The sequence below is a fragment of the Malaclemys terrapin genome, chromosome 15 (assembly GCF_027887155.1).
Source record: "Malaclemys terrapin pileata isolate rMalTer1 chromosome 15, rMalTer1.hap1, whole genome shotgun sequence".
NCBI classification, from domain to species: Eukaryota; Metazoa; Chordata; order Testudines; family Emydidae; genus Malaclemys; species Malaclemys terrapin.
In genome coordinates this window covers 10,519,839-10,532,377 of record NC_071519.1, presented here as the reverse complement: position 1 = coordinate 10,532,377, position 12,539 = coordinate 10,519,839, and the positions used below count along the sequence as shown (strand labels likewise).

The window sequence follows — 12,539 nt, the reverse complement described above, 5'->3', positions numbered from 1 at the left end:
CAGTGTTGGGCCACTGTGGTGTTTTCCCCGCCACATGGATATTAAATTTAATTATATTATGGTCACTATTACCAAGCAGTTCAGCTACATTCACCTCTTGGACCAGATCCTGTGCTCCGCTTAGGACTAAATCAAGAATTGCCTCTCCTCTGGTGGGTTCCAGGACCAGCTGCTCCAAGAAACAGTCATTTAAGGTGTCAAGAAACTTTATCTCTGCATCCCGTCCTGAGGTGACATGGACCCAGTCAACATGGGGATAGTTGAAATTCCCCATTATTATTGAGTTTTTTATTTTTCTAGCCTCTCTAATCTCCCTGAGCATTTCACAGTCACTATCACCATCCTGGTCAGGTAGTCGGTAATATATCCCTACTGCTATATTATTATTAGCGCATGGAATTACTATCCATAGAGATTCTATGGTACAGTTTGGTTCATTTAAGTTTTTTACTTCATTTGATTCTACGCTTTCTTTCACATATAATGCCACTTCCCCAACAGCATGACCTGTTCTGTCCTTCCGATATATTTTGTACCCCGGTATTATTTATCAGAGGGGTAGCTGTGTTAGTCTGGATCTGTAAAAAGCAACAAAGAGTCCTGTGGCACCTTATAGACTAACAGACATGTTGGAGCATAAGCTTTCGTGGGCGAATACCCACTTCGTCAGACGCATCACTGTGTATTACTGTGTCCCGTGGATTATCCTCATTCCACCAAGTTTCTGTGATGCCTATTATATCAATCTCCTCATTTAATACGAGGCACTCTAGTTCACCCATCTTATTATTTAGACTTCTAGCATTCGTATATAAGCACTGTCACTTTTTAGCTGTCTGCCGTTACGTGATGGAATTGAATGGGCCTTTTTTTCATTTGACTGTTTCTCATCAGATCCGACCCATATTTTAGCATCTTCTGTCCTCTTACAAAATCGTCTCGTTCTTATAACATTTCCTTGCACACAGCTGGGGCTCAGGCTATGGTTCGCCTTGTCCCCTGACTTATCTCAGTCACTCAGTTAATACATCGTACCCACTACTTCTGCGGGGAGCCAGAACTGAAAAAGTCAATAACTGTAGAATTTGGAATTTCAGAGCAGCACAAGCCAAACTGGTGAGTCGATGACATTGAAATGCACATGTGCTGCAAGACTAAATCCCTTTTAACTGCTAGAGGTTTCCTGCAAGCTGCTGTCACTGTAAAAAGTTGGCCCAAGGGGATGTGCTGTGGCCATTGAACCAGAACTTGAATTTGAGATTGAGCCAGACCTCTCAGACAATGTGTGTTGTGCATTTTTCTTGCATTCGCAGACACGCTTCTTGGATGTTTTGCCCTTGGATACCAAAATGTTTCAGTCAAGAGTAGTATTTTAAAGTGCCCTAAAATCCACATGCAGACTCTTGCCTGGTCTGTACTTAAAAGTTTTGCCAGTATAGTCCTACCAGGTAGGGGTGTGAAAAAAATCAACACAGTGATGCCGGAAAAAGCTCTAAGGTAGGCACAGTTATTGTGGCAAACACAAAAAAGAACCTGTGATGGGGCGGATCGGCCCTGTACTGGTACGAAGGGGGTTAATCCTTCCCTCCTAGCAGACGAAGCCCCGCCCCGAGGCTCTGCTGGGCATGTGCCACCAGGTATAAAAGCCTGCAGAGCTGTTCAGTCGGGGCAGACTGCCGAGGAGGAAGGACACTCGGCAGGGGCTCCATCCCAGGAACCATTACAGCCTTTACCTACGAGAGCTGAGCAGCCCGAAACCTGTACCAGAGACCTGCTGCTACCAGAACCCCAGGGAGTGTCTGGTCCTGTGGATCCTGGAGACCCCAATACCCTATGGACCGCTGCTGTCAGAGAGCCGGGAGGAAGTGACCCAGGGAGGGTGGGGGAGTGGTACCTCCCACCCCTTATGAGGTCAGCGTGTTTCGGTAGGATTCCCCGCTGACCCCGTGGAGGATGGCTCCGCCGCTGTCAGGACCCTGGGTAGGGGCCCGGTGGAGTTGGGTGGGCCCGGGCCCCCCCTACCGGGGGCTGCCACCCCCTTGTGATGGCCCCCAGGCACCAGCCACTAGGCCCCTGATTTGCCTCCAAAAGTGGCTGTATTGACTGTGGCCGCTAGGCTGTGCTATCCCACTAGAGGAGGAGAATTAGGTGGACTCTGGCCATTAGGCCACACTGCCCTAGGGGCACATTGAATCGACTCTGGCCGCTAGGCTGCATTACCCCACTCGGGAAGAGGCAACAGACGGACCCTGGCCATCGGGCCACACTGAGCTGACTACTGGGGGAGGGGGGGAGGTTAGAAAATGGACCTAGGCAAAGAGAGGCGGGGTTACCTCCCGTCCCCCTGACTTAAGGGGTCGACAAGGTAAGAAGCCCGCCACAGAGCCATTAAAAAAAAAAATCAAGGTAATGAAATACCCACACGTGCCATTCATGCAGAGTTCAAATTGCCAAGTGCTGACTCCTGGCCTTGCAGCATGTGCATGGCAGCTGCTCTTAAATCTCTGATAACTATGAAATGAAGAGTTAAAGTACAAACCACACCTGCAATGCAACTGGGGCTCCGCTCCTTCACGAACCCTGCAGCTGGCACTAACCACTGGGAATGGGTCAGTGAGGCTGGGGAAAAGGTTAAGAAACTAGCAAGGAAAGTGGCAGATTCTCCATCTCAGGAAGTCTCATGTCAAGGCTGGATGCCTTTTTGGGAGAGGATTTAGTCCCACACAAGGTGTTCAGCTCCGTACAGCAGTAACTGGATGAAATTCTATTGCCTGAGTGACACAGGAGATCAGCCTAGATAACCTAATCACCCCTTCTGGCTTTAAAAAAATCTATGAATCTAGAACAGATACGAGGAAGGACGAAGAACATGTGTTGTGTTGTGTTTATCCGCACGCCCCCCAGCTGTGTGCCCTGGGCCAGCTGTAGCTGTAATTGGATGGTGGATGGATTACTTGGCAGAGCTGTGACTGTGATATGAAGAGAGGTGTGTGTGGAACTTGGGGGACCAAGTACCAAGTATCCCTCATTTCCATGCTGAGTGTTGTAGGTTGTGTCTGTGAAGAAGCACCGGGAGGGGGGGGGGGGCGGCGTTCTTGTCACGGAGCTTGGCAGCGGCCTGGGGGCCGTACGTGCTAGTGGTCTCCAGGGCTCAATGAGGGGTAAATGAAGTCAGTGGCTCAGAAGGAATCCTCGGGGGTGAGATCTCTTTGCAAGTCTGAGCTGGTTTGTGCGGAGCAGGCTCAGTGTTTGAGGGCCGGCCAGGGGTAGGCAACTTCTGTTCATTACGCTGGACTTAAATCCAAGTTTTGTCTTAGCAAAGAGAAGGCATTAGACTTTATGCTGTTCTGCTCCTGTGCTCTGTTCCTGAAGTGTTGTGTAACAGAGGAGGGCAGAGTGCTAGCGTGTGTGTCACTGGCATGTCGGGGTGTTGCTGAGCCAGGGCAGAGTTAAGGTTGTATTGTGGGGCTGATGTGAACTTTAACTCTTCATTTCCCCTTCTAAGAACCGAGGGGACGGGACTCCTTACCCAGCGAGGTCACATTCTCATAGTTCTCCTGCATGACGGCTCTGTAGAGGGCTCTCTGAGCGGGCTCCAGCAGAGCCCATTCTTCCCTGGTGAAATACACAGCCACCTCCTCGAAGGCCACCGGCCCCTGAAAGAGCAAGAGTCCTACACTCAGTACCTGCTGCCCCACTCACAGCCCCACTATTCGTGGGGGAGAGGAGCCAATCAAAGGGAAGCTCTGGATGGCTCACCATCAACAGAATCCCACCCCCACCCTGCTCAGAGCATCCAGGATACACCAGGGTGAGGGGACAGAGAGAGCCACTTGTCTCTCCCAGCAGATCCATCACACCCCTACTAGCCACAGACTGATACAGGAGATGGAGCCCCTAGCAGAGTCCAGGGAGAACTCCCTGGTAGGAAGTCCAACACCCTCCTCGTTGTGAGGAGCTGGATATGAGGGAGGGGCACCTCCACTAAGTCTGACTGGTGAGTGCCCCCTTCATATCTCACAGCAGTCGCTGGTTAGTCGGGTCAGGCTCCAACATTGGGAGTCTGGTCAGTTTTCCTAGCCCCATCCAGGTGGATTGTTTCCTGTTCCACAGATTAGGGCATTTCCACCTTCCAACCTCATGGGTCTGTTCCTAGAATCTAGGCCACTTATTAAACAACTCCCACCAGGTTTACTTCACCCTGGCCTCCTCCCTTTCTCCACCCTGTGTATTTCCTGCCCCGCTCCAACCACCAAACCAGACTGCACAAACCTTCCCACCTCCTGTGTATTTGCTGCCCCTCTCCCTCCTGCAGGAACCCACCAGCAACCCCCCCAATAATCCCTACCTGAACTAGCTCCTCTGCAGCCATTTCTCTTCCCTGTCCCAAGGGAGGCTGGGATGAACTGGAGTGAAACATGGGCGTCATTCTGCAGCCTGGCAGGGCGAGAAGGGAGGTTGTGGAGGTTTCAGAACAGGCTTTAGTTCATTTCATGTCATGATTCCCCCAGGCCCTTTCCCTGCAGAGACATCCTAGATTCTGCCATTCTCGGAAAATGCTTGATCTCTTTCTTACAATGTAGACCTGGCCCCTCCTGCAGGCTATGCTCACAGACACATTTTTAAGCCTCCCCAGTAACAAATATCAGGGGGCAGCCATGTTAGTCTGTAGCCACAAAAACAATGAGGAGTCCGGTGGCACCTTAGAGACTAACAAATTTATTTGAGCAGAAGCTTTCATGGGCTAGAACCCACTTCATCAGATGCGTGGAGTGGAACATACAGTAGAGAGGTATAAATACACAGCCCATGAAAAGATGGAAGGTGCCGTACTAAGTGGTGGGTCAGTGCTAACGAGGCCAATTCAATTAGGGTGGATGTGGCCCATTTCCAAGAGCAGTCATGAGCCAGCAATACTCCTCTGCCATGTACATTGGCCAAACTGGACAGTCTCTACGCAAAAGAATAAATGGACGCAAATCAGACATCAAGAATTATAACATTCAAAAGCCAGTAGGAGAACACTTCAACTTCCCTGGACAGTCAATAACAGACTTAAAAGTGGCCATTCTTCAACACAAAATCTTCAAAAACAGACTCCAATGAGAAACTGCAAAACTGGAATTAATTTGCAAACTGGACACCATCAAATTAGGCCTGAATAAAGACTGGGAGTGGCTGGGTCACGACAAAAAATAATTTCCCTTCTGTTGATACTCAGACCTTCTTATTAACTATTAGGAATGGGCCACATCCACCCTAATTGAATTGCCTTACCAATTGGGGGGTCAGTGCTAACGAGGGTAACTCCCATCTTTTCATGGGCTGTGTATTTATACCTGCCTACTCTATTTTCCACCCCATGCATCTGATGAAGTGGGTTCTAGCCCACGAAAGCTGATGCCCAAATACAACTGTTTGTCTTTAAGGTGCCACCGGACTCCTCGTTTTCCCAGTAACGAAGCCTCTGCTAGAAAAGAGCAGAACCAAAGGAGTCACTTTTGAGGGTTCCCTCTAACACTGACCCCAGGGCAGCCACACCCCAGCTGGGGGATATGGAGTTAGGAACTGGCTTTTCCTCTCTCGCATCCTCATCTTGTTCACAGGAAAGTGATTCTGCCCAGGGGTGCTGTGTTACATGTGTCTGGGCAGTCCTGGAAATCTCTCTCCCCACTTCTTTCTCCCACTTTCCTTTTAAGTCTCTCTTTCCTGTGTCCCCTCTCCCTGCCCCTCGGGCTGGAAAAGTCCCATTCCTGGGTTGTTTGCTCTCCCATGGCTGGATTTACTCCTGGCAATTGCTAATGGGAGGAGAAATGAGGAGGGGCTGTTTGCACAGAGTCACTTTCATGCTAGTCCCCAGTGTAGTAGAAAAGAGAGAGTCTGAGACAGGAGGCCTGGGATAAGGCCTAAAGTAAGGCCCTGCTGCTATAAAGCAAACTTAGCAAAGAGTCAGGATCTGAGCAAAAGTCAGGCCATGTTAGGAAACAGATGCCAACTTGCAAGTTCACCGTGTGGTCCATGAACTTGGCAAGAACAGGGCTGGTGTTGCACAAACACAAGCAGTCCCAGGCGCTAAGAAGTCACGTAAACACCTAGCAGAGGGGTAGTATCAGAGCACCCCGATACAAAGTTATGGTATAAACACACGCCCCAGAGATGATACAGGGACACACGGACCCCTCCCAAAGATCAGGGCAGGACAGGGTGATGGATAGAGATGTTTGGATCTAAGCACCAAGCACAAGGTGAAGGTGGTAACTAACCACGTCAGAGGGGTAATACAGAACTTGTTTGTATCAGTGTAGAAGAAAGGGGTCACAGAGGGGGTGGAAAGTCCCACCACTCACTGAGCCAAGTCCATTGTAACGGGCATCCATATGCTAGTGTCCCCATAGAATCTGCCGGGCATTAGAACTGTGCATCGTTAACAATAAACCTGGCCAAGCGCCTTTGCCACTCAACCCAAGTCTGTGGTCCTTAGGGGCAGTTCGATCCAGGCTTGTGGTGCCGGCTACCTGGCCAGAGCTGGTGCAGCACGCAGAGAGCACACACACAGCCAAGCACTGACAACAGAGGGGCAGAGCATTTGAGCCACCTTCCCTCCTTTAGCAACAACCAGAACTCTGTGGGGAGAGCAGCTAATGAAACCACCTCACCACAGGGACTGGTGCTGATCTCATTTGCCCCACTCTTAATCTGGAGTCACTCCTTGTCTTTCCTTGTCGTGACTCTGGATTAACACTGGTCTCCATGACACCAGAAGCACAGTTCAGAAAGGATGAGGCCATAATCCTCTTCAACAGATCACTGTGTGGCAGTGCTAACCCCCTTCCCACCTCCCTTGATCTAGGACAAGGACTCGGGGCAACAGTTTTCCCTCCAGAACATGAAGTTCCTGCAGTTTTCCAGAGGGAAGAGAAGTAGAAATCGGTGGTGGTTTCACCTCACAGTGGTAAGTGGATAGAAAGTTTCCACGCGTCTCTGCTGGCCAGTCACACAGGCAAAGGGAGCCCTGGGGGGTGCATCTTTAACAGGAGAAGGGAAGGCCTAGAGGGGCCAACATAGATAAGAAATTTCCATGCCCTGTCACTAGCAAATAATGACCACCATGGATCCATCCCAGAAGTGGCTGCATCTTAGCACTGCAGGAAGCAACCCCTCATGGAGACCATTTGTCATGGGGTTTGGGATACTTCTGGACCCACGCTGCACTCAGAGAGACCTCCTCATCCCGTGCCAGCTGAAGCAGCGAAAAGGGTCCAGCCAACTCTCCTGTTACCAGCTGGGAACCACTGATCCCCCAAACAGGGGGAAGCCTCTGGCTTTGACGTGTATTAGAGATGTGGCTGGTCTCTTTCATTGGCAAACATTTTAACAGAGATAAAGGGGGGGGAGGGACAAATGATTCTCAAAGGAGAGGGGAGAAGATGATCACTGGGAAATTTAACTGCCTGCATCATCCAGGATGGAGAACAACTCAGGGCAACAGGTTCCCTCCAAGGAAGGAGAAGTTGTTGGGATTTAGGAACATGGGGAACAGCCCCAAACCCAAGAGGATTTTTAACTGACATTTGATAATGACATAGACAGAGGGAAAACCTGAGATTTGAGATCAATGTTCAGAAATGAAAGAGAAAAGATGGAAAGGTGAGGGATTTTGGGATCCATTTTTGCAAATTAGAGAGAAAAGTGGAAAATCAGAGGGATTTTATGTCAGTTGTTGTAAGAGGTAAAATCTGAGTGTGTTTTACATCAGTATTTGATAAATGAACAAAGAGGAAATGGGCGACATTTGCAAAAAAAAAATTATATTCATGCTCGAGAATTTGAGAAAAAGGCTAAATCTGAGATTTTGTTATTATTTTATCATTAGAGAGACAGAAAATTCTCAGGGTGTATTAAACTAGTAATGGACAACTAGAGAGAAAGTGGGGCAAAATTTTAGGATATTTTATATCAATCTTTGAGATTTGTGGAGAAAATGGGTCACAAACTCCCCATTTGATCACATGAAAGAAAAACACCAGTATTTGAGGGGATTTTATGTCGCTATTAAATAAGGAGAGGGGAAAGGGGGACAGTTTGAAGGGATTTTATGTGACTGTCCAATACATAAACAGAAAGTGGCGGTTCCCCCCCCCACTTCACACGGGCCACAGGGAGCCCTGGGGGGGACCAATTTGAAGGGGGCTGGGGAGGGGAGCTGGGGAGGGGGAGCTAGAAGGTCCCTGGATGAGGGAAGGGGGCAGCAGTGGGGGATGGGCAGGTGGCTGGGGGCGACTGTGTGGGCAGTTCGGGGGATTGTGTAACGGGGTCTGGGCCGGCCCCATGGGGGACACGTGCTCCCCCTTCCCTGCCCTGGCAGAGAACAACCCCCCACCCCCACCCCAGAGGCAGCCAGGTCTCAGGGCTCCCCCAAACAGCCCCCCCGACCCCGACCCCTTTGGGGGAACGACTCAGGGCAACAATTTCCCACGGGGCCCAGGACAAATGGCTGCAGGTACAATGGGTGGGGACCCCCCATGGGAGGGGGTTGTAAAGGGACCTTGGAGGGTTATGGGGAGAACAGGAGGGATCGGGGAAGAGAGAAATTGGGGGGGCGCCCCGGGTTTTACACCCACGTGTGACACGGGGAAGAACTGGAGAGAAGCTGTATTGGGGGAGGGGAGGCAAGTGGCACAGACAGGGACCGGATCCAATTAACCCCCCGCAACTCCGGTTTCCGTCCCCAGCCCCCGGGAATTTCCTGCTGCCCAGAGACAGTTCAACATCCCCCCCACCCGGACCCAGCCTCTGCCCCCCCCCCCCGATCTACTCACCGTCCTTTGTTCTCCCCGACTCCTGCCTCCTTCCTCCCGCCCCCTTCCTGTGCCCTGCGCATACCAGCCCGGGCGGCAGCGCTCCCTGCAGCCCGGACTCCTGGGTCCCCAGCGCCCCCACTCCCCTCCCAGAGCCGGGGAGAGAACCCAGACGTCCTGGCCCCCAGCCCCCCTGCTCTAACCCACCAGCCACCACTCCCCTCCCAGAGCCGGGGAGAGAACCCAGGAGTCCTGGCTCCCAGCCCCCCCTGCTCTAACCCACCGGCCCCCACTCCCCTCCCAGAGCTGGGGAGAAAACGCAGGAGTCCTGGCTCCCAGCCCCCCCTGCTCTAACCTACCAGCCCCCACTCCCCTCCCAGAGCCGGGGAGAGAACCCAGGAGTCCTGGCTCCCAGCCCCCCCTGCTCTAATGCCCCCGCCCCCCTCCTGGAGCCAGGGAGAGAACCCAGGAGTCCTGGCTCCCAACTCCCCCTCCTCTAACCACTAGACCCCACTCCCCTCCCAGAGCCGGGGAGAGAACCAGGAGTCCTGGCTCCCAGACCTGTAAGTCCTGTGCTGGGAGCTAGGGTGCCTGGGTTTGGGCTGGGAAAGGGCTGAGTCTTGGCTCTGGGGCAGTCCCGCGGGGCAAGGTGGTTACTGGTGCCAGCTAGCCCAGCTCAGGATGCCTGGTTTCTATCCCCGGGGGCCAGGGGAGGAGTGGGGTCTAGTGGTTAGAGCAGGGGGGGGTGGGCACGTTCCCTGCTCCCACACGGAGGGGGGAGAAGAATGAGCCACCCTGTGTCTATTGCAACGGGAGGTACCCAGGGGCCACCATTGGGCATAGGCCCCGGCTCACTCCTGGGTTTTATCCTGGCTCTGGGAAGGCTGTGGGGACTAGTGGTTAGAGTGGGGGTTGGGAGCCCGGATGCCTGGGTTCTAATCCTTTATGTCTCACCTTGGGGGATTTTTGTCCTTCTCTGCCTCAGTTTCCCCCGGGGTAACCTGAAGCTGATTACATGCCTCTCAGGGGGTTGTGGGAAAAGCTGGGAAGCAAGGGGGGGGGCATCCTCCCATCTCTCCCACCATGGTTCTTCCACATCCCTATTGTGGCGAGGTGGCTGAGTCTTCGCAGGGTCCAGTGGCAGGGAGTTCCCCAGGCTCGCGGCACCACAGGTCCAGCTCGGACCCTCCCGTCTTGGGGTGTGGGCAGAGAAACCCTCCTGCCTGACCTGAGTTGAGAGTCCAGCACCAGCTGACGGGTGAGGAGTGTGGCTGGGAGCAGCCACCGCTCAGGGAACCCCAGACACCCCCCCAGGATCCAGCCCCCCTCAGCCAGGAACCCCCCAACACCTTCCTGGCCAGAGACCCCCGCTGCCTGCAGGGACACAGCCCCCAGACACCCCCCGGGCCTGCCCCGAGACTCTCCTCAGACACTCCCCCCATGAGCCCCCCAGGCCCACCACTAGGACCCCCATCACAGGCCAGGGACCACCACCCCCCCCAGAATCCCACCACTCCACCTTCCTGGTACCCCCCACCACCTGCCTAGGACCCCCAAAGGGAGACCCCTACCAGCGGCCAGCCCCGCCACACACACTTCACCAGTCAGGGGTGCCCCACTGGAAACTCACTCCCCCACTGCCTGTCTGGGACCCCCTGACCCAGCCCCCAGATCCCTGCTCCTGCTGAGATCCCACCCCCATGGCCAGAGCCCTCCCAGGTCAGTGTGCCCAGAGACCCTCCCTCCCCCCACACCCCTCCATTACCAGCTGCACCAAGCGCCAAAGGGACCCCCCCATAGCACCCTGATCTCCCTCAGGTCCCTTACCGACCTCCACATCCAACCACCCAACAGACTGGTTCCCCCTGCCCCCAGCTCCCCCAGTCTCCACCCTCCCCTTCTCCAAATCCCTGATCTTCCCCCCCGCCCCACCCTGCTCTTCCTGATCTCTTGCTTCATCCACCCCCCCAGAGTGCCCGCCACCCCTAATATCTCCCCACCCCCCCGAAAGGTCCCCCCAATCCCTTACTACCCCGCCTCCCCCCATTGCCTCCTTGACTTCCCCCATCTTTCTGCTTTCCCCAGCCCCCCTAAAATCCCAATCTCTTGCGCCTCTGATCCACACCCCAGCATCCCGGGCCATGGGCTGCAGGCTTGCGGGCTGCAGCGGCAGCTCGGGTGATGGTGATGAAGACGCGGGTGCAGCTGCCAGGGGAGCTCCAGGCGCAGGGCACCAACCCTGGCCCTACCGCCGCTGTCTGGGCCATTGGGCGAGCGCAGGGCCGGCCACCCTGCCGCGAGGGCTAGCGCTGGCCCTGCTTTGCCAGTGGGGCACCAACAGGGTCAGGCTGGGCCAGTACGGGCTGGCGTATAGCACCTGGTATCCCTGGGGGCCTGACCGGCCCCTCGGTCCCTTGTGTAGCGGGCTGGCCGGGGTCCTGGGTGCCCTCTTGGGGAGCCAGGGCCAGACCTAGACCGGGGCAGATTTGGGGGTGGGGCACGGCCATGGCAGAATGGGGGGCAGGGGCCAGACCTAGACCAGGGCAAATTGGAGGGTGGGGCGCAGCCGGGGAAGAATGGGGGGCAGGGTGGGCCCTAGACCAGGGCAGATTGGGGGGTGGGGTGCAGCCAGGGAAGAATGGGGGTGGCATAGAGCCAGGGCATATTGGGGGGATGGGGTGCCGCCAGGGAAGAATGGGGGGCAGAGGGGGCGGTAGGGCCAGGGAAGATTGGGGTGGTGGGGCGTGACCAGGGAAGAGGGGGGGCCGAAGGGCCAGGGCAGATTGGGGGGGTGGGGAGCGGCCGGGGTTCTCTCTAGGTCCATTGTAGCATGATTGGGGGCAGAGACTCCAGATGCCCCCGCTTGGTCTCCTTGGGGCATCTAAGATATCCCTGTATCCACCCCCCACCCGCCACCAGCAGGTCCATACCCACATCCAGGTGCAGTCGTCGGCCCCTGAGATCGCTGTGGGGCACCAGCACCAGATGGGGGACGCACCCCTTACATCCTGTGGGGGAGAGAACGTCCCTTTTATCTGAGGCTGGTGACTTGGGGGGGGGTCTGTGCTAGAACTGGGGGCCCTTTTGGGGGGGCAGAGGTGGGGGCCCCTTCCCTCTATCCCCACCAGCCCTCCCCGTCTCCCCAGCCTGCAGGCCCTGACACATATCAGCAGAGCGCAGTTTTACACCGGGGTGTGTGGGGGGAGGCATGGGGGCAGAATCTGGGGGGCAGACAGGGTCTGCTGGCGAGCAGTGGGGGTGTCGGGGGAGCCCAGCTGGAGTATCAGGGGAATGCAGGGGGGCAGTGTGGGAGGGGAACAGAGGCCTGTCTGGGGTGGATGGCAAAGTCCAGGAGTCAGGGTTGGAGCTGGGAGGAACAGGGGGGAAGAGAGGTAGGAGTGTCTGGGGGGTGGGGGGCGCTGCATGGGGAGGGGGCACGGGGGGCTCAGGCCATGAGGAAGAACATAAGAGCGGCCGTACTGGGTCAGACCAAAGGTCCATCCAGCCCAGTATCCTGTCCACCGACAGTGGCCAATGCCAGATGCCCCAGAGGGAGTGAACCTAACAGGCAATGATCAAGTGATCTCTCTCCTGCCATCCATCTCCACCCTCTGACAAACAGAGGCTAGGGACACCATTCCTTACCCATCCTGGCTAATAGCCATTAATGGACTTAACCTCCATGAATGTATCCAGTTCTCTTTTAAACCCTGTTACAGTCCTAGCCTTCACAACCTCCTC

The 12,539-nt window shown here is 54.8% G+C and overlaps 1 protein-coding gene across 2 annotated transcripts in view; it reads right to left on the bottom strand.

The window, feature by feature from the left end:
* The window catches only part of LOC128822971 (zinc finger protein OZF-like), a 130,837-nt gene extending 119,049 nt beyond the window's left edge, over positions 1–11,788 (bottom strand). For both annotated transcript variants that reach the window (XR_008441632.1, XM_054004895.1), the window contains exons 1-3: positions 11,729–11,788; positions 4,349–4,437; positions 3,530–3,656 (exon numbers count right to left, since the gene is read on the bottom strand). Coding sequence is in view for 1 of the 2 variants with exons in the window: in XM_054004895.1 (XP_053860870.1) it covers positions 3,530–3,656; positions 4,349–4,429 (208 nt within the window). In the remaining variant the exon portion in view is untranslated. The remainder of the gene's footprint in view (positions 1–3,529; positions 3,657–4,348; positions 4,438–11,728) is intronic.
* Between the last annotated feature and the right edge of the window lie 751 nt (positions 11,789–12,539).